Below are 22,807 nucleotides of genomic sequence, written 5' to 3' on the forward strand. Positions count from 1 at the left end.
GATGGGAGAGACACGCGTGGTATTTCTTGTGGAGCTCAGTTCTTTCTGGCCCTTCATCACACCTTGCTGACTGTGTTTCTTGGGTGTAACGATAAGCATCTCCTTTACCATTGGAATTGGAAATGCAAACCACTCACTTCAGCTGAAAGGCCAGTAATGGAGGATTGACTCAACTTTATGTGACTTCTGCCTTAAGTACAGAATTCACACCCCAATCCTCAAACTTGATGCAGGATCTTCTATTTACCATATCTCCCTGTCCAGATGATTAACAATCTGAGAGAACAAAGGCACACTTAGAAGTGTGTTTTGCTTTTAAATCTCTCCCAGTGGCAATTGAAATACTTACTGACACACAGCATTTTATAAATGATTCTCTGATTTTGATTTCAGGAGATGACCGAAATATTGAGGAGGTGTATGTGGGCGGAAAGCAAGTGGTTCCCTTTTCAAGCTCAGTCTAAGGCCTTCAGCATCTACGAGTTCTCCTGGGATAACGTGGTTCTGCGTCTCCCTTGTGTCCAGGTGGAGTTAGAAAGTCAAAATAGTACTTTGTTCTTGGGATGACTCTTTTTCTGTCTAGTTACAGTATTCACTTGACAAACCGAAGGAAGTTACAATAATTCGCAACTATCTGGTTAGGAGGATTCAAAATTTTTCCCTTTTGAGCTGTTCAGATTTACTCTAAGCTCAAACATAAGGGAATATTATTTCTAGTGGTGTTCTCATTGAGATTTAAATAAAATCTATTTCATATTTGGAAATGTAGAGAGAAAAGATACTCCTATGAGGTCAGATATTTTTGAGCTAATAAATGTGCAAAGTGGAAATGGAAAATGAACCAGTGAATATCTTTTTATGAGGGAGAAAAAGTTAGACTATGAACAAACACTGAAAATCACTTCAGTTTGTGCTTGAAAACTATATACTGAGCATATTAATTTAGAAAGAGAACTTGTTGAGTTTTAAAACATGTTTCTAGATTGACTTTGTGTTCTGGAAATTTGCAATTAATGGAATTTGCATTTCAGAGATGTGTTATTGTTGTGCTTTGCTGTCTTTGGGGATGAGTTGTCAGAAATTGAATGCCACATTCTTTCTTGCTATCGCTCTCTGCTTCAAAGTGTTTGACAGAAGTTGGGTATTAAAGAATTAAATTCTCTTAGGAATATTGTTCGCATAACTACATGGCATAAATAGTTGCATTTTTGTGTATTTTAAATCACCTTAGTGTATAACCGTGTGATGCTATTATTGCTTCAGTTTTATTAGAAGAGAAACAAATTCCATACTCCACTGTTGTGTAGACTGAAGTCTTCATAAAGTTGGGGCAAATGCTGGGCATTCAGGAGCTGTCAATAATAAAGGAAGGGTTTCATTGCAGTGACCTGTTCTCCCCAAGAACCCATAGTCGCTGGAAATTTCACACTCCAATATCAATCTGTTAGAACTTTAAAGTTGAAGGACAAACCCTATTAAGAGAAATATTAAAAATTTTTAAACCCTGTATATTGAAAGCACTCTATTTTTCAATTTTATCCTATTGTCCTATTAATTCCTAATGATTTCAGGATATTAGAATTTTGCTATAATGAAAAATATATAGATATCCCACTTACTGTTTATATTAATAAAACTTAATCTATACTAGACATCTAGGAATATTAAAGCAGAATATTTTTATGCTTCCTAACTAATTAGTATTATTTCCCAAAACCTAGAATAAAAAACAAATTATACCTATGGTAAATCCTTAAGCAGTATTGATGCAAATGTTATTTCAATACTATATTTTTCTTATTTAATTCAAATACTATAATCTAACAAGGAAAAGGAATAGATTTTCTTAATATAAACACTCATATTTAGGGCTTAGGTGGGGCTCATTATTACCTTATAGTAGAGAACTTTATGTTATATGGCTAACTCATATTTACAGAACTAAGAACAAACTTCTTGTACTATAAATTTTACTCTCACATAGTCATACTAATGCAGCAGTAATTTGTCCAGGTTTTTTTTTTTTTTTGTCCCCTGGCGGAAACACTTTTAGATTGGGTTTGATTGTGTATACCCTAGACCTAAAGATAGAACACATTTTTGGTCTTATTTTTTTAAAAAATGACAAGAGTTTTTTAGGATGTTAAGTAACTCAATAAATCCAATTTCTAGTCTCAGTAGCTGTTTTTGCAGAATTCTTAATTCTTGATCCATGTCAAAGATACCCCGCCAAATTTCTCCCCATTTTTCTATAGTGTTGGCAAGTGGTTTCTGCCCTATCTCCCAATCCGTGCCAAAGAAACTTGGTTACCTGGTATCTAGCCCACATGAGTGGGCTTAAGAGTTTGGATGAGATGTACAAGATCCACTGACAGGCAATAGCTGTTCCAGCCCTTGCAAGAGCCTGCATTTTACCTTAAGGGTGTACACTTTGATGTCGAACATCAGTTTCCACTTAGACTTAGGACTCATAGGCAGTAAATATAAATAAGTGTGGCATCAGAAGCAGGAAGAATGGCCATATACAACCACTCTATCAAACATTACATTTAGCCCTGATGGTATGTTAAGACCTGAATATCTTTTCTAGTAAAAATAAAATGTGTTGAAATGTTTCCATGTGCTTTGATCTCCCTGCATCACTTAGAACTGAAGTGCTGTATCTCTCCAAGTGCTGTGTTCCTGAATGTTGCATATGCTTTCTGCAGTACTGCAGGCATTAGCCATACATGTAACTGGATGTTCTGCACTTTGAGATGTTGCCTAATGCTGGTTGTCTTTTTGATTGTGGAGAGGCAGTATTCCAAGCTAACCCAATTTGTCATCTTGTGTTTGAGCATTTTGCTCTCTGACAGGAAAGAAGGAATGAAAACTTTTTATCAGCTCCCTCACCCCACCTTGTACTCTTTGCCTCGGGTTTCATGGCATTTTTAATGAAATACACTTTAGCAGGTAACAACGTATTCAGTAGGATTGACTCTTGTACATTGAAAAAATATTTTTGCAATTGGAACACAAAAGCAGGCTAATCAGCTAAGGTGAATTTAGTTTTCAAAAGAGAGTGAAACGTGGCATTAGGGCATGAGACGTTGTCCTAGTTATCCTAAACTGAGACCAAGGAGACCCTGCTCCCTTATTTATTCTCCCAGCCTTTTCTCTGATTTAATTGTCGAAGGTTTTAGAGTCCAAAAGAATATCTTGGAACAAGCTTTCTTCATGCCAGGTGGAGGCCTTACTAAGTTAATATTGTTAGCATTGAACCTCATTGACTCTCTTTTGTATTTCCATGAGAATGCTGTGTGGTAAAGAAAGGAAAGCGGTGGGAAAACACTCATGTTTAGCTGACTTTGAAGTATGCCCTTGAATATCCCTGTTGGCAGCTCCAGCTGAGATGTCAGAGAGGAAACAATGGGTATGAGATCCAACAATATATTTTGAGTCTTCACTGCCGTCCAGACTCTTCCTATTTTTAATTTTTTCATCTCAGAACCAGACATATGGAAAGCCTAAAAGGCAAGCTGGAAGGCACTTTGGATCAGTTCTACCTTGTGCTATATACATGGAAGATACCCAGAATCGGATGCTTCTGTAGCCTACTGAATGTCTTTTCATTGTTGTCCATTTTTCACAGTTGATGATGATGCCAGAAACATTCACATGTTTAAAAAGTGTGTTCTGAATGATTAAAAGGTGGACTAAGAAATGTGTTATGGGCAATGTCTTGAGATAATTTTTAAATAGTGTGGATTATTGTGAACTTTGAAGATTTGTTTTTTTCTGAAGGCTTAAAGGAGACGTTTGCAATTTCGATCTCTCTAGCCAGTTTAGGTATGACTTTGCACCCTGACACATTTTGATGTCTGTAAAAGAAAAGCATGGAAAGAAGTGCACAAATGAACGGACACTATTAGGAAACCCTAGCATTGGTCCCCATGCATGTTTTCGTGCCCAGCCTTTCCTGCCTTTTTCTCTCACAGCCCTGAATGGGAGCGATCAAGTGTTGAGGAGTTCGTTTGTAACTCTGGTCGAAATTTAGTGAAATGTAAAAGTTGAACAAGCCAATGACGACACTAAATATAGATGCCATGATGGCTTTTCTCGGGGAAGTGACTGAGGTTCAAGTGACTGAGTACCAGATGTTATGTGGCAGTAATCGTCCTGTTCTTTTCCCACTCGAAAGCCTGTCAGAAAGCATTCTTATTAAAAACCACCTTACATTGTGGTTAAAATCCTGATCGCTGCTCTGAAGAATGTGTGTGTGTGTGTGTGTGTGTGTGTGTATTCATGGGGACATTTTTTTCTCAATATTTGTATGATTTGCTTATTGTTCAAGTGCCAAGTGAGCTCCTTTGTGCTTTAGACAAAAATAAATGAGATTTTGTGTTTACATCATTTTTGTTGTTGTGAATTCTATCAGTTTGATAGAAGGGGGATTAGTCTTACAATGCTGTTCTTTTAACATGAATTTAAAAAAAATAGAAGAGAATATTTAGCTGTGGACCAACATGTATCTTCCATCGTATGATAGTCACTATATATAGCTTTTAAAAATTAAGCTATAGTGTTCAGCCCTTTACAATCAGATTGCTATCAATTTTGATGTTAGCATAGCTAATATTATATATATATATATATATATATATATATATATATATATATATATACTCTCAGCCACAAACCAGAGTGAGAAGTGTACTTTACCATCAAGAATTAGTTCACACGGGGGCCAGCCCGGTGGCTCAGGCGGTTAGAGCTCCATGCTCCTAACTCCGAAGGCAGCCGGTTCGATTTCCACATGGGCCAGTGAGCTCTCAACCACAAGGTTGCCGGTTCAACTCCTCGAGTCCCGCAAGGAATGGTGGGCAGCGCCCCCCGCAACTAAGATTGAACATGGCACCTTGAGCTGAGCTGCCACTGAGCTCCCCAATGGCTCAGTTGGCTGGAGCGCCTCCTCTCAACCGCAAGGTTGCCAGTTCGACTCCCGCAAGGGATGGTGGGCTGCGCCCCCTGCAACTAGCAACGGCAACTGGACCTGGAGCTGAGCTGCGCCCTCGGCAACTAAGACTGAAAGGAAAACAACTTGAAGCTGAACAGCACTCTCCACAACTAAGATTGAAAGGACAACAACTTGACTTGGAAAACAGGCCTGGAAGTACACACTGTTCCCCAATAAAGTCCTGTTCCCCTTCCCCAATAAAATCTTAAAAAAAAAAAAGAATTAGTTCACACATACATATCACACATACATGTATATTTAAAACAAAAGTCTCACAAAATAATAACTTTCCCTGTCTGTAATGCCCGGGGCTATTTTCTGTACTATTTTATTCTGTTTAATTTTTTTATGCTGGTAGTGATTTCCCAAATTGGTTTCTTGAACATCTAATGGGTCATTGCCTGCGTGTGGAAGGAGTTCCCAGGGGCTTTTGAACTGTATGCTTTACGTTTCCATGACTCCATTCTGTGATTTGGGCATGACTTGAGTGCTTGCCTGAGAGTCCTTGAGGATTAAATAAAATAATACATAGCCAGCACTTAACATAGCCTCTGGGACAAAGTGAGTACGCACTATATGATAGTTATTATTTTTAAAATGAATACAGACTGAACAGAAACAAATAATTTTAAATGTATTTTTATCAGTTTATTTTTTAGAATCTAAATCAAGTGGTATTAGGGATCTCTCTGTACATAAAAATATTCTGTAAGGATTAAATCTGATTTTTTTCGGTGCTGTTATGTTCATTATTTTTTATTTACAGCATGAAGCATAAGAGAATAATTGATTTAGTCTATAAATTCACCCTCAATGTTCTGAGCAACTTAATAAGCACCGTTTTTTTTTCTCCTAAAGAACAACTTAGTCAAAATACCCAGAAGAGAACTTGGATGTGCATAATCTCGCCATAATTTGTGCCTAATTTGAACACGTGGGCACTATGAGTTCTGTAACAGACACATGCAAATCATTGCATGGTATTAAATTCAGGGTTTAAGTAAAATAAGGTTTAGACATAAAATAAATACCTGCCAGTAGCAGAACAGGGCCTGTGGTAGGGTGTTTCGCGACTCCATGAGGAAACCACTCAGGTCAATGAATGGGACCTACAAGTGGTTGTCACCAACAGGAGCAGGGTTTTGTTTTTCGTTTTTTTTGTTTTTTTCAATCTTGTTTTCAAATGGGATAAGAGAAGTATTCTCTGTTCTTTAAAGTGATAGGACATTATTTTAATGTGTAATTAATTTTTTTCACTAATTCACATGCATCCCCTTTTACCAGCAAGCCTTCCTACAGCGTCATTGTAAATGTACATTCAATTTGCCATACTTCCTGAGTTTTTCAAACTCTTATTAATATATTAGTTGAGTTCGTTTTTCTGGGCAGGAAGAGAAATAGATAGGTCACTAAAATTTTTTCAGTGGTAACTCAGAAAAAAAGAAACATGTTTCTGCCCCAACATAAAATGTGATCAAGAAAATATAAACAGATGACATGGAGTTTTTCTTAGGTCACATCTGCCCTCCTCAATTGTGTAGACTCTGCATATCCCTATAGGAAATTAAGCAAACATTCGTTCCCCCATCTGTAGAAAGAGAGCTCAAAGTCATAGTAGTAAAATCTAACATAAGGGAAATAAAGGCCCTCAAGATTATTTAATTAGATGACAAGAGATGCTCATACACAATGCTTGAAAACTGAAACTTGTAGCTTCAGTGTGAAATTGATTTCTGTTCGTTTAATCTTGGGCAGTCTCTCCAAATCAGATTTTTGTTTCACTGCTGTCCAATACAGCCACAACCGAAAAGTGAGTAACCCAAGGAAGAGTTTTACTCATTCATTTTAATTTCTAAATTTGCCTCCTGGAGCACCTGAGACGTTAAACAGCTTTGGTGTTTTGTTTTATTGTTTTCTTTCTGCATAAGTTGATTCCATCCACACCTGAGTTTGGGAACAAATAACAGGGATGGCTTTGTGGTTGGAAAGCACTTTGCAAACCTTGACTGAAGCATGTAAACAGATAAAGACGTGAGAGGCTTTTGTTATTTCAAAGGATGAATAAAGAGGCTCAGAAAAAGCAGTGAACACACTTCTTTCAATTCATGAACACTTTCCTCCTGGTAGAATATGAAGATGAATCAGGCTTGGCAAATTAAGTATTCTGGATTAATTTCTATAACTACAACAAATCCTTCCCCCATCATACACATGTCCTGGCATGATGCAATGCACGCTATGCATCCAGTAAGTCTCGTATTTACTGAGTAAAGATTCGGTAGCATGGGTGTAAAAGAGAAGCTATGGAGTTTAGGTTGTTTGTGGTTGTTTTTGTTTTAAGCTCAGTGATAGATTTTTTGATGTCCAGGACAATTGTGCAATCTCTTGCAAGTGGATTATTTATTGTAACTTACTGGAGGGAAAAAAAAAACCCATCATGTAGAAACATGTATAAAATCATGTCCTCTATAAAATTACCACACAAATAAAATAAGAAGTAACATAAACACATATAAAGTCTTCATTTAATGTCACTTGTGGTACTTTAAACCACTTAACACAATTGATTCACAGATTGCTGTGACATGTACATAGCTGTTCTCTTATGTTTTTCATGTGTTGGTAAAATTGAATACTTGAAATTCATTAGTTGCTTTTTTTTTGAAAGATAGGAATCCATACATGCAGGAAGCATAAATAACAACCTATTAAGTAATTTTAATTTACTAATCATGAGGTTGCTAAGTTTTAAACCTATTCATTTAAGAGAAATTTTATTAAGACTACACTAGATATTAGGCACAGGCCAGTTTTAAGTGTTAAAAACATTCAGCTCTTTGAGGAACTCAATCTGGGATGATAGGTGAGGGAAATACATAGACAGGTCAATATATTAAGTTCATGATAAATGTATAGAGAGCTAAGGGTGCTTAGAGGGGAAAGTTGGGTTGTGTTGGGTAGATTGTGGGTGGGAAGAACAGAGGCAAAGGACAGTGGTGAATATTTCACAGAGGAAGTGACACCTGAGCTGAGAAGAACAGGAATGTATTTCCCATGTGAGGACTCTCTAAAGGGTCTTCTAAATGTATTCAGCATGAGCAACCTCAGTCAAGTGCATAAAGAACTGGACCTCTGCAAAAAGTAAAATAAGGATGAGGTGGATTAATCCAGTGACCATAAAAATCACTGGGGGTATTGATATAAAATGAAGGTTTCCTGGTCTTTCTTCCTAAAGACCGATTCAATACGTCTGCAGTTGTGGCCATGAATCTGTATTAGGAACAAATACCGTAGGTATAGAGTGTAGTGAAGAGGGCCATCCTGGTGAGGACAAATGACAAGGACCAGGTGTGATCACAGGTGTGAGCTGCTGAAGAGAGAAGATACGACACTGGCTGAATCCAGAAACTGAGCCTCCTGCGCTACGTGGGTCACCTACCTGTCCATGGGACAGATACCTCATTAGCAAACATTGCACGGCTTCCCTCCAACTGGTGGGGAATGAAATACCGGCAACCATTTCCTGCCACAAGAAGAAAGCTGAGAGGGTGAACTCTGCCCATAAACAACCAGAGACCTTTTTCTGACTCTGGGACTGAAGACAGACAGAGGAGCTTCTGGGTAGGGTGACTCCCTGATGATTGGAAATCCCAAGGCTGCCGTGGCTCCTACCGCTGTCATTTTGTGGGCTACCTCAGTATCCTATGTTGGCTTAAGTTGTTGGCTCCTTCGTTTCTGTCACTTGCAAATCAAAGAGCCTAGGTTAAAATCCTCTCTAGCCTTTTTTTTCTCCCATGATGGCAGAATTCTTTAGAAACAGGTTACAAGCTGTTTTTTTTCTTAAATAAATGAATGAATGATAAAGAAACAACTAGCACTTCATCAGGCATTTGACTGCTTCCTCATCTCAAGCTTTCTCAGGGGCCCTATCCTGCACATCCATAGGGGCGACTGTGGCCAGAACCTGCCACCTTCCAGGACCCCAGACCAGCCTCCCGCTTACGGTTCTCTTGTTTCCCTTTGGTAAAGGTACTGGGGACAAATTGCTCATGGCAGAGCCCCAGGATATGCTAGGAGAGTGAGGTGTTATTTAATCAAGTAAATGGTGGGAAGGCCAAAAGAAAGACCGGCTCTTTTTATGATGCTGTGTACTGGAGACCAGGTTCAGGACAACCTGGGGAGCCATAAGCTGAAGATGGCAGGTTCACATGAGGGAAGGAGCCTGCGTCACAAAGTCACCAGTGGAGGACAGTCTCCCCGATCCAGGAATACATGGATTGAAAGGAGACAAACTGTCCTCACAGAAAATCCATGAACTGTTAAGACATTGCCCTTCTGATACTGAAATCAGGGCTGTTAGTTAATACCTTTGTTGAAGCCCTTCAATGCTCTGCCCCTGCCCACCTGGATTGAACAAACACAAATGTCGTGGGAAGGGGTAGGGAGAGCATCCAGGGGAGGGAGATCCCTGTGACCTTTGTGGGCAGCATCAGGCTCCCTGCTGCTGAAGGAAACTTGAATTTAGGCACAGGAGTCCTCTGTGGCAGCATGCTCCCACCACTGTGCCCTGACCTGCTTGTGGGCAGAGAATGAATAATGGCGTGGCACTGCTTTGATCTCTAGGGCTTCCTGCAGTGCCAGGTCAGGACTAGGGGAATTGACATTTTGTAACCATTTGTTTCTTTTGTATTTTTCTTAGCCTTAATTATTCTGTTCAGGTTATTCTTTGCTATTTAAACATTTCTAATTTTTACGCAGTCAAAATGTTTTCATTTATAGAGAAAGAAAATTGCATGTGCTCTCCTGTCAGCAGGCAGTCATTGCTAAACTGACCCTTACAAAGGGTGACGACAGTCATTTTCTCCACACAGGATGCTATGCTATGACATCCCATCCGTCACCATCACAGATGATTGGACAAGTATTTGCACTTGATCCAAGCTAGACCAATCCGATGATCTCTTCCTAGAGTTAGGATTCAGGATCCAAATAAATCAAGTAGGTTTGCTGCAGGCACTGGATCCATAATGACATTTATATTCAGAGGCTGACTGTTTGGAGCCATCAATGGGCCAGATGAGTAAGCAGATTGAACCTGCATAAAGAAGGAGAGGGCAGACTTATGCTGAGAAGCCAAGAGACCACGTGGCCCCAGAGAAATAGAGAAGCTGTGTTGGCCCCTTGATAACTGATTTCTCCTCAGTTAAAGTTCTCATGACGCCTGTCTCTACTTCCTTGTTGTGCGTCCCATAAGATTTATTGTTTTAAACCTTCTTCAGCTTATTTATTTATTTATTCATTTATTTATTTTGGTAATCATACAACTCTTGAATAAAGACCTACCTGCCATTAAAATGAATGTTGTTATTCCTTCTCAGGCAGCTGTTACCCTGGCACATGGACAACTGATTTCTTAAGGCAGGGCGGGGAGAGGGTCATCTTCTACCATTTTGACAACTCGAGTTAAAGTTAAAATTTTTCATGGGTGAAGCGAAGTAAGACCCTGTTACTACAGACGATCAATTGGTCTGACTACCTGATTAGTATCCTTTGTGTCCCCACTTACGACCTAGGAAAAAACCCTTTGTATTTAAATAGCTGCCACCTCCTGACTTCTTATCATCTGCAAACCACTAGTAACTGAATGTCTCTTAACAGTTTATGAAAAGGAACAAGTGATCTTGAAAGGGTAGCACCAGTTCCCAGAGATATGACACTCAACCACTCTGAGGAGGAGCAGAATTTTATGACTTCCTCTCCTACTTTGTTTTGAAAAAAGTAAAAAGTAAAACCGAAAGTATCCTGTTTCCCCGAAAATAAGACCTAATCAGACAATCAGCTCTAATGCAACTTTTGGAGCAAAAATTAATATAAGACCCAGCCTTATTTTACTATAATATAAGATTGGGTCTTTAATATAATTAATATAATAATATAATATAATATAATATAATATAATATAATATAATATAATATAATATAATATAATATAATATAATATAATACCGGGTCTTATGTTAATTTTTGCTCCAAAAGATTCATTAGAGCTGATTGTCCGGCTCGGTCTTATTTTCAGGGAAACCCAGTAATAGCAATAGCCAACACTTAGTGTGTGTTTATTACATGCCAAACATTGTTCCAAGACATTTATTTATTATTATTTATTATTGTTGTTATTATTTTCAGTCCTGTGGATTCTTATACCTAAGCTTAAGGAGTGAGCAACAGCTCTCAAAGCAATAGAGAGGATTTTAACCTAGGCTCTGCATCCTGATGAGAATAGGCCAGAAAGGACACAGTGTATTCTGCAGAATCTAAGAGACTTTGCCTTAGGAGCAAGGAGTCAGGGCACCTAGGTTCTTGTGGAGACATCTCCTCTAACATTTCCTGGTTGTGGGTTTCCCCAGCTCTCTTATGCAAAAAGATTGGAAGCCATAATCTGAACCACACTGGTTCAAATTTATAGTTCCTGTTTATGCCATTATATTTAAGTAACGTCTGCCTATGTGGGACAATTAGTAAGATTTGGATGAAGTCTGTAGAGTAGATCAGGGGTCTGTAAACTTTCTTTGTATAGGGCCAGAGACTAACTCTTTGAGGCTTTGTGGACCAGCAATGAGAGCACCTTAGAAGTCTCTTTCTCTACTCAACTCTGTCTTTGCAGCACAAGAGCAGCCAGCCACAGACAGTGTGGAAACAAATAAGCATGCTATGTATGCTCTCAAAAACATAATTTTGGGACACTGAAATTTGAATTTCATATACTTTTCACGTGTTAAATAGTTTTCAACTATTTAAAAACATCCCTACCTAGCAGACCCTACAGAAAAGAGATGGTGGGCATGATTTGACCCTCTCGTCATAAATAGTTCACCAACCCCTGGGTGAGATAACAGTATTGGTCATTGTACTCTAGTTATGTAAGAAAATATCCATGTGTTCGGAAAATATACGTGAAAGTGTTTAGAGATAAAGTGTCAAACTGTTTCCAGCTTGTTTCTGCCAAGTAATTGTCCAGCCTCCACTTTCCTACCTTCATTGATGAGGAAATCAACATAGGTCATTAGAACATTATTTACTAGATTGAAAGAAAAAATAATTTCATGTGAGTCAAATGCTAGGATGAAAACAATTATTTCAAAGTGAATAAAACTGGCCTTTTGGTACAAAATATAGCATTGTTATTTTTGGAGTACAAGGTTAGATTGTAAACAATGCAGGAAGTGGAGAAAATATTTAACCAGTGCACCACCTAGCGGCCAAAGCTTAAACAGACGGCTCTGTGACAACAAAAGTTCTCCCTCCCAAAGGGCCAAGTTGAAGAAGAAAAGGAGGTTAAATTAATTTTATTTTGACACCCAACAGAATAGAAATTTATGATTTTAATAAAAGTTTACAACTATACAAAAAATTTTGGAATGCTATTTTTCTAGCAGGAAGCTGGACATATTTTTTTTTTCCTATGCAAGGAAACTAATAAATAATTCGTTAGGCTGAACCCAGACTCTATAACAGACCATGTTAAACAAAATTATATTCTTAAATCAAATAAATGTCATTTACTTACTGTCCTTAGTGAAGATAATTTCAAAAGAAAAAAATTAAACAAAGGTATGAAATCTCAAAAGGCTTGCTTGAGTTCTTAGAAGTTCTTAGAAGAAACGAGAAGAAAAGCGGAGATTTGTCCATCAGAAAGGAATCTTGCTTATGTCGATACTGCAAAATGATGAATTGCCAGGGATGTATTAAATTTAGCCTAAGAAGTAAGAGCATAATACAAAGTGTTTTACATATTCAACCAAATATTAAATTCAACAGTGCTGCTTATAGGTTGGTCAATTATTTTAAATTCCTATGGATATATAAATGATTCAAACCATAAAGCTTGCTCTAACTTATGCAACCCGACTACCAATTAACAGGCATTACTCTCTATGCCAGGATTAGATAGTCAAATGAAGTCATTAGCAAGGAAATTGGAAAGATGCTGTAATGGTCCCACAAAGAACAATAAGAGTCAAGTTTTAGACACATGGGATCTTAAGATTGGCAGGGCCCTAAAGATCATCTTGTCTGAGCAGCTGGCTGACACTTGAATCCCTTCTTCAACATTTTCAACAGTGAATATTAAACTTTGTTTAAGCCCTGGGAGGGATGGATGCTCAAGGCTACGTCCCAAAGCTCTTTCCATTCTTGGGCTGCCAAGTTGGAAAATTGTCTCTTGAACAGACAAAATTGTTCTCCTTTCAACCTCCCACCCCACCCCACTGGTAACCCTCATAAGCACAAGTGGATCCCGACTGCATGTGACAATCCTCACATACTTGAAGATAGTGACTATGTTCCACTGAAGCATTGTATACTCCAAGTAAAGCCTCCCCACGTCTTCATGTCACACTCTTTTTCATCTTTTCATCACTGAAATCTCTTCCCCCTGAATAATATCCAGTTAGTTTATTACCCCCTTTAAATATAATGTCATGAATTAAAGGTAGGTTTTTAGACTTCGGTGCCCAATGCAGATAAAAGGCAAATATCAATGCCTTAATTCTGGACCAACGTTTCTTAACGTATGTTCCCCAGGACACAGATTCTGCGAGATGTTTTATGAAAAAAAAAGTTTTAGTAGCCAAATAAATTTGCAAAACATTAGATCCGTTATTCATATCCCCCTTTCCCTGAAGATTTGCTATTCATAGTAGCATATTATTAATACTGAGAAGTTCTTCAACATGGCCAAACGGTGATTCTATGGCCTAAAAATTTTTTTCTAGCATTGTTCATTATTTTCCCAATTATTAGACCACAGAACCCCCTTCCAGTCATTTTCCTCCACAAGATACCTATTAATATTCCACTAATATCGGAGGACTTTCAGAAATTCTTTTTTAGATCTAGTACTTCAACCCATATTGAAGGAGGCTATGATCACTTTTTGGTATTTGACCACATGACACTATAGACTCCTGTTGAGCTTTATTATCCACCTCACTTTTCATTATTTTGGACACTGCTCTTTTGACATTTCATTATTTTAACCAATACTGTTATCTCATCCCCAGGGGTTGGTGAACTATGTTTGACCAAAGGGCCAAATCATGCCCACCATCTCTTTCTGTTGTATTTGCTAGGTAGGGATGTTTTAAAATAGTTGAGAACTATTTAACACATGAAAAGGATATGAAATTCAAATTTCAGTGTCCCAAATTTATGTTTCTTAGATGCATTTAAGTTATGCATCTTTCTTGTCATCATTATTTTTGTTTCCATTACGAGTTTTAGACCCTAAAGTTGGACTTTTCCTCTACCCCTATTGAATTGCATGGTCTGAGAGTCAGTCTATCCTTGCAACATGTTAAGTTTTAGTATCCAGAATTTACTATACCCACCAGCTTTAAAAGTCACCAAAGATTTTCCCATGTCTTATTTCATCTTTACAACCTTGTTATCAGGCCATCATACCTTGAAAATGATGGTGATTGAGATTAAGGCAATATTAACTAATGCCATTTATAGAGGGGAAAAAATCAGGTGGCCAAACTAGTCTCCAAAGATGGACTTCAATGAACTATGCCTCCCAGTACTCCTGCCTTGGTGTAATCTTCTTACCCATTCAATCTGGGCTGCACTGGTGACTCATCTTACCCAATAGAATGCAGTAGAAGTAAGGCTGTGCTGGTTCTGGACCTAGGCCTTAAGGAAGCCTGGAAACATTTGCTTTTGTGCTCTTGGGAGCCCTAAGCCACAATTTAAGAAGTCAGGCTAAAGAGACCTATTAAAGAGACCATGTGGAATGAGCACATAGAGAGGGCACAGGGAGATGAAGAAGTTCTAAGATTGCAGAAAAAGAGAGAGAGAGAGTTTCAGCTTTTCCAGCATCTTAACTGAGCCCAGCCTCCCAGTCAGCTCTGCAAGATGCCATATATGTAAGAAAATTACCTTGGACGTTGAGCCTCCAGGTGACCACAGCCCCAAATAACCTCACATGGATGTCAGCCCAGCTGAGGCCCATTAACCCCCAGACTCAGAGAAAATAACATAGTGGTTGTTTTAATCCACTCTGTTTTGGGATTTTTTTTCCAGTCCAATAGATAACTCAAACAGAGCAATATATTCAGTGTTATGGCAGTGATAGCTTTATTGCCACTCAACTTTGAATTCATGCTTTGTTGCTTGATCTGTGAAAATGTAACTGGGCCCTTTAAATACGTGTTCTTGCTTTGTCTGGCACAATGTTAAGCTTCATCAGTAGAGGGCACAGGAGAGACATTCCAAGAGGAAGGGTTCCAGGGGCTCTTCACTGGGTTCTGGAAGAGCGACTTCTTTCCACTGTTTGGCCCATTGCTAGATACCTGTGAGACACAACTTTCTCCACATTTGGACACCATGTGTTTTCTCCAGCTCTTGACTCAGGCAGGGGTGGTGTGGCTATGAATCCAAGATGGTGCAGACCTCTGCTCCGCCTGGCTTGCTTCTCTCCACGTGCTTCCATCAGCCTCACAGTTGATATAGCTAATATAGTACACACACACACACACACACACACACACACACACACACACACACATATTATATAGACATACCGTGTTTCCCCAAAAATAAGACCTAGCCGGACAATCAGCTCTAATTCATCTTTTGGAGCAAAAATTAATATAGGACCTGGTCTTATCTTGCTATAACATAAGACCGGGTCATATAGTATAATATAATATAATATAATATAATATAATATAATATAATATAATATAATACCAGGTCTTATATTAATTTTTGCTCCAAAAGACACATTAGAGCTGATTGTTTGGCTAGGTCTTATTTTCGGGGAAACAGGGTATATAAATATTATACATATAAATACTATATATACATAAACATTTGCTTACTTCAATGAAGGAGGGTAGGCAAGGAAGTTACTGAATTTAACTTTGTATGTCTTTTATTGTTTGAATTGCTGATTGTCAGCAACGGATAGATACCCAGTGATTTGGGCCTCACGCTGATCCAGAATTTCAAAGCCTCTCTTTGGTTTGACACACATTTCTGTAGATTTTTGTTTTTACGACCATATATAAGCCGTTCATTAGAGATCACACACAAATCATCCATATCCTACTAGTCCATCAAATATGAACACAATCCTCCAACTATACTAATTGAACAGTAGAGAGAATGTAGAGTGACAGTTCACGTTTTTGACACTATGTTTCCCTGGAAAGGAGGAACAGTTAGGGTAGCTAGGACCAAGGGCCTTTTGCCCAACCTAAGTAGGGCACAGCTTAAAAGTTTGATATTCAGTTGTCCAACTTGAGCGTGATTTATTACTGCCCTTTGAGTTAAATCATTCAGCTGATAATGAACGTGACTAATAGCCTCCTGTCTAAGAAACAACTGACAATCACAATACTAAATAATGACGTGAATGAGGCAGAATCAGAAAGTATGCTGTGCATAGAAATGCAAATTAGACTACAGCTGATGTTTTATTCAGCTGGGATATAGCCAAATTGCTGATTTGATCCTCTGCTTCATCTAGTCTTCTGGTGATTCCTTCTAGTGCATTCTTCATTTCATGTATTGTATTCTTCACTTCTGACTGGTTCTTTTTTATGGTTTCTATGTCCTTCTTTATACCTGTTATCTTTGTTAAAGTTCTCACTAAGTCCCTTGAGCATCCTTGTACCAATGTTTTCAACTTTGTCTCTGGTAGGTTGTTTGCCTCCATTTCGTTTAGTTCTTTTTCTGGAGTTGTCTCCTATTCTTTCACTTGGGATGTATTTGTTTGTTTCCTCACTTTGGCTGCCTCTCTGTCTTTGTTTTTATGTATTCGATAGATCTGCTATGTCTCCCAGTCTTAGCTAGGTGGCCTTATGTAGCAGGGGTGCTGTGGGACCCAGTGACACAGTCTCCCTGGTCACCTGTACCAGGTGCTCTAGGAGTGTCCCTTGTGTGGGTTGTGTGTGCCGTCCTGTTAAAGCTGAGCCTTGATTGTTATTGGTAGGTCAATGGGTGGGATGGACTCTCAGGCTGTTTTGCTGTGGGGTTTGGCCACATCCACAGCGTATGGGCTGCTGTGTGAGGGGCTTACCCCACTGAATGGAATTCGCCCCAGCAGGCTCTGGTGCCTGTCGAGATCACCCTTTGTGTGTGCTGTTTGTGGGACTAATTGGATCGTGCTCTGCTAAGGTCTGAAGCTAACCTCCAAGTAAGTTATTTCTGGGGCCTCTTGGGAGGGGCTGTGGTGAAGGCCCAAGTCACCCACTGCCTGTGACTGGCGGGGGACTATCTGGTAGGAGCTATAAAATGATCCGTGGTTATTCTCTGCCTGTGCTAAACCTGGAGGCACGTGGCAGAGGCCTCACTGTGAACCTAGGTCAGTGGCCACCAGCACCCGGCCTGGGGTAACTGCAAAAAACCAGAACACCTGGAGGCCTGCTGCCACCTACTGGCTCCCTTAAGGTTCAGCCACTGATAAAGTCTTGTGCAGTATGCAATTTGGGGAAGGCATGGTCTCGGGCAGTCACTAAAGTGGGAAGAATTTTGGTCACAAGGTTAATGTCAATTCGGGTTTGCTATCAGTTTTGATCCTGGAGTGACTCAGCAAAACTCTCAGAGCACACCTGGGGCCTGTTGGCATGCGATAGTTTTCCAAGAAAGAGTGCAATGTGTGTGGGCCTGGCTGCTCACGAGTGCCTCCAGTGGTAGGCAAGTTGGATGGGGCAGGGTCCCAGGTGATTTAGTAGGGCAGAGCAGTGGACTCACCCAGCCAATCAGATTCAGATTTGGCCTGTGGGGGCAGGCTTAACGCAAGCAAGGTGGCGCCCATCTGCTGGCCACACAGAAGGAGGAACCCCTCACCAGGAAAATGCTGACTGTCCTCCAGCCACCCCACCCCCTGAAGTCACACACCTCAGTGTGCACCCCTGCTTGTCTCCAAGGCCACCCGAGTCACCATCCCCCCGCCGGAGCCCAAGGTGAGTGCCTGCGAGAGAGTGAGTCTGTGCACGGGCTGTTTAAGAGTACACGTGGGTTTCCTGCAGCCTTCCGTCCCACCCAAATGGTTGGAATCCCCACTGTTTTTCACAGCCACATGTTGTGGTGGCTTCTCTTCCTGGCACCGGTACTCTGGGCTGGGCAACCTGGTGTGGGGGCTGGGGTCCCTCACTCCTCCAGGAGGAAACTCGATGGCCGAGATATCCCTCCTGATTCTCAATCGCCACTCACAGGTTTGGGGCCTGTTTTGCGTCTCTGCACCTCCTACTAGTCGTGACGTGGCTTCTTCTTTATATTTGTAGTTATAAGACTTCTGTTCACCTAGACTTTAGATGGTTCTCCAGGTTGATTGTTCTGTAATTTAGTTGTAATTTTATGTGTTCACAGAATGACACAGGCACAGTGTTTATCTACTCTACCAGCTTGTTAAAAATCTGTCTATTCACTCTTTTAATAGTGTCCTTTGAAACATAAAAATTTTAATTTTGATGAAGTACAATTTTTTCTTTTATCATTTATGCTTTTGGTGTTATATCTAAGAAACCATTGCCTAACACAAGGTCACAAAAATTTACTTCTATTTTTTTTTTAAATGTTTTGTAATTTGAGTGTTTTCATCTCAGTTCAGGATTCATTTTGAGTTGATTTTTGTATGTGGTGTAAGGTAGGTGGTCCACTTTTATTCTTTGCATGTGATTATCCAATTATCCCAGTACCATTTGTTGAAGAGACTATCCTTTCTCCATTGAATAGTCTTGGCACCTTTGTCAAAAATCAATTGACGAGAAGTGTGAGGGTTTATTACTGGATTCTCAATCCCATTCCATTGATCTTTCTGTCTACTTTTATGCTAGGACCATACTGTCTTCATTATTATAGTTTTGTAGTAAGTTTTAAAACCACAAAGTCTGAGTTATTGCGCTTTTTTTTTTCTTTCCTTCTTTTTTTTTTTTTTTTTTTTGCAAAAGTGTGTTGGCTATTCTGAATCCCTTGAATTTCCATATGAATTTTAGGATCAGTTTGTCAATTTCTGCAGAAAAGCAGCTAGGATTGTGATGAGGGTTACATTAAATCTACAAGTCAAATTGGAAAATATTGACATCTTGACAATATTAAGTCTTCCAATCTATGAACATTTTAAATTTATCCCTTTGTATTTTATTCTTTTAGTACTATTATAAATGGAATTATATTCATAATTTATTTTTCAGATTGTTCATTGCTAATAAGTAGAAATGCAACTGCATTTTGCACATTGATCTTGTATGTTGCAACCTTGATGAACTTGTTGATTAGTTCTAATAGTGTGTGTGAGTGTGTGTGTGTGTGTGTGTGTGTGTGTGTGTGTTTCTGTTTCTTAGGATTTTTTTATGTACAAGATCATGTCATGTACAAAACAAGATAATGTTGCTTCTTCTTCCAACCTGGATGCCTTCTATTTCTTTTTCTTGTATAACTGCCCAGAAAAGAAAACAGCTAATTCTCTTTAAAGGAGTATAATTAAACTTAAAGAAAAAAATTACATTTGAGCTTGCGAGATGAATAGGAGTTTGCCAGTAGCTACAGAAGGTAGGGTAGGGAGAGGATATATTTCTAGATTTCCATTACTACATTTTCTGTTTCCAAGTTTTTGTTTTAAATTTTTCAAGACTAATTTCTATTTGCTTCTAAAGCATTCTTATAAATAATTTGTGAAATAAAATCCTTTGGTTTAAGATGGAATTTTATGTATACAGAGAACTCAATAGTGTGTTCTTATTTATTCTTGAACTCTGAATGTTCTGGCCTGGCTACATGATTGAAGTTAATCTAAACAGGCAGCAAGACCTATGATTTGGGGGGGGGGGGCTTTAAATGATAATAAAACCTTCTGGGTGTCAGATTGGGCCTTCAACAAAACTTCACAGTTCTTCCTAATTTTATTTCTCTCCAGATGTCATGTCACTCCTACTCCGGCAGAGGGCATGCATTTTAAATGAAATTCCGTCACAAAGAAGATCCCACATCCTTTTTACTTTTGGTTTAAAGACTTAAGTTTTTGTGCATTTATCACTACCATAATTTGCTTAGGATACAGGAAATAGGAAATATTTAAAATAAAGTTAATCCTTAAATCAGAAACAAGACGTCAGAAAACACTGTTCCCAACAGAGTGAAAGTAGGTGGTAATGAGCACTTAGCTTTACGAAACCAGAAACCAGCCACAAAGCAGAGTTCAGGAACACAGGGTAAAGTGTAGACGAGGCAAGTAACCAGAAAGCCAAGACAAAAACAATGCCTTTTTTTTTTTTTTTACAGTTTTTTCCTTTTATTAGTTTCAGGTGTACAAAACAATGTAATAGACGTTTATTCCCCTCACAAAGTGATAACCCCTCTCCCCCAATCTATTACCCCTCTGACATCATATCCAGCTGTTACAATTCCACTGACTCTATTCCCTATGCTGTACTCCATATCCTGTGACTATATACTGGTATATATTAAATTATAGTTGACATACAATATCATTCAGCTTCAGCTTCAGGTGTACAGCACAGTGGTCAGGCAAACAATGCCTTTTGAAAGCACTTTTGGTAAATTTATGCTTAGATGACAGTGCTTTGACTTAGTCCATTAATTGCTTAACTTTTTTGTATGCAAACGTATTTCCATAGATAAAAAACAAATGAGCAATCTATTATGACGACATGTTTACATCATGGCAGAATAAGTATGTCATTAGACGAGGACTCAAGGGACACAACTTGTATTTTTATCTCCCCCCACTACTAGGCTTTAATCACTTGCCTTCTCTAGGTCTCATTTTGCACAAAATGGAGGTTGTATCATTCGCCTACTTCACTGTCTTGTTGAGCCAATCAAGAGAGATAACTCATAGAAAGAGCCTTTTAAAATAAATAAGCTGCATGCATGTAAGTTAATTTTTAAACAAGAAACACTTGGTCTAGCCTCCTTCTGCCGGTAGGAGACCATATACTCAAAGGCCAAAAGTCTGTGTGAGTTGCATAGCCTTACCTTCTTTGAAGGGAGGCCAGTTTCATTCAAAACTTTCATGTAGAAACCATAATCATTGAGGCACGGGGTCTTATACGTACTAACAGAAGACTTTTTCTCATTGGAGCCACAAGCATGGGCCTTGTTAGTGATTCTCTTAAAGGTATATTATCTGTGGAAACTAGCCCCCAAAATTACAGCAGTGATCTAGATATACGTATTTATTCATTTTATCCAATGCACATATATTGAGCACTTGCTCTGTGCCAGGCACTGGTTTAGACACAGGAGATACTTCACTGAATAAAACAGACAAAACCTCTGCTCTGTTGGAGCTTCCACTTTTGTGGGGAGTAGGGGGGCAATAGTTACTGGGGGTTTTTATTTGTTTGCTCCTTTAATAGGATATGGAAAGGTGCCTCATTAGCGCAGTAGGTAGCACATCAGTCTCATAATAGGAGATGGAAATGCTTTAGGGAAGTTTGCATTTTCTCTGCTAACATATTTACATAGAAATGATGAGCAAATTTCTGGATCCTTAAATTAAAATACTGATTTTTTTTCTCACTTTTGGGGGAAGTTTTATTAAGAATTCAGTTTCACCTGTGGTCCATACTATTTATTTAGTACCCATTGCAAACAGCCTAACAGGTGGATATTAAATACTTAAAGGGGTTTCTGGTTTAGTCTGTAACTTCATTTCCTTCTTTATTTTTCTCTATCTCTTGCAAGTTCTTCCTATTCCCTTTTTACAGAGACTTGAGAGCAGATGGCTTTGTAATGGGCATTTAATAAATAATTTTTTACGGTGGTTTTTAGTTGACGAAATTTTTATCATACATAACTTTTTTTGAAACAACCAGCAATCCCATCTAGAGATGCTATTTCCAGTTTGCAACTGAGAAAACTGAGACTAAGTGATAATAAGTAACCTACTCAAAGTTGTACAGCTAATTCGAGGCACCACTGGGATTCAATCTCGTATTTTCTGTATTCAGATCTCTCAAAGCCACCTCTTTCCCTTCTCTTCAGAAAATGAAAATATCACCTGACTGGTATATTTTAGCTCCTTCTTAAGCGTAGCCAGAGTCATCCTGTCAAGAAATTTATTATAGTTATTAAGCAGATATAGGCAGACTTCAGAATTTTTTTTCCCTTTAAGTTTGTGTAAATTCCTGCTGAATCCTAGAGTCTAAAGTTTAATGAAATCAATAATTAATACCACTGATACAAACTACATTCAAAGTCTACTTTCTGACTTATCTTCATTTCTAACCTAAGCTACGCATCATATGGAATGAATAGGAGGGAGAATTGCTTCCACTCTACAACAAAACCTGTGTTTGGTATAAGAACTTTTAACACTGATTCTGGCTTAATCTCTATTTAGGGTAGGAAATATTAATGCTAACTGAGATAGCAGCTATGCTCTGAAAGCAAGGAAGAACACTGATCATCCATTAAAATAAAAAATTGAGCAAACTCTACTCTAAAAGGCTAAGAATGACCAAGTTTCAGAAAAGAGAACTAGGACAGTCCCCTGAGTTGGTTTAGAATGTGAGACAGAGGTAGGGATTCCCTGACCATGGCGGGATGTGCCTTTGGGTAGGTAGGTCAGATTTTTGTAACTCAGAGTAACAGTAACTGTGTTTTATCTTCATTGGAGGCTACCTAATCAATGCCCAAGTTAGACATTGGCTGGTCTTCCGGTCTGTGCGAGGGAGGAATCAGACTGTGTGTGTGAGGGCGGGGGGGAGAAGTAAAAGGACAGAAAGAAAAAAGAACAGAAAGACATGCAGTTGGTAAATACAGCACTCATAGTCCCTT

General features: G+C 38.8%; 1 protein-coding gene across 1 annotated transcript in view; it reads left to right on the plus strand.

Annotated features, from left to right (window-relative positions):
- GDA (guanine deaminase) overlaps positions 1 to 4,386 on the plus strand; it is a 68,423-nt gene extending 64,037 nt beyond the window's left edge. Inside the window, exon 14 of the mRNA XM_033122880.1 lies at positions 394 to 4,386. Coding sequence (XP_032978771.1) covers positions 394 to 464 — 71 coding nt within the window. The 3' untranslated portion in view covers positions 465 to 4,386. The remainder of the gene's footprint in view (positions 1 to 393) is intronic.
- Positions 4,387 to 22,807: the final 18,421 nt, after the last annotated feature.

The sequence above is a fragment of the Rhinolophus ferrumequinum genome, chromosome 12 (genome assembly GCF_004115265.2).
Source record: "Rhinolophus ferrumequinum isolate MPI-CBG mRhiFer1 chromosome 12, mRhiFer1_v1.p, whole genome shotgun sequence".
Taxonomy (NCBI): domain Eukaryota; kingdom Metazoa; phylum Chordata; class Mammalia; order Chiroptera; family Rhinolophidae; genus Rhinolophus; species Rhinolophus ferrumequinum.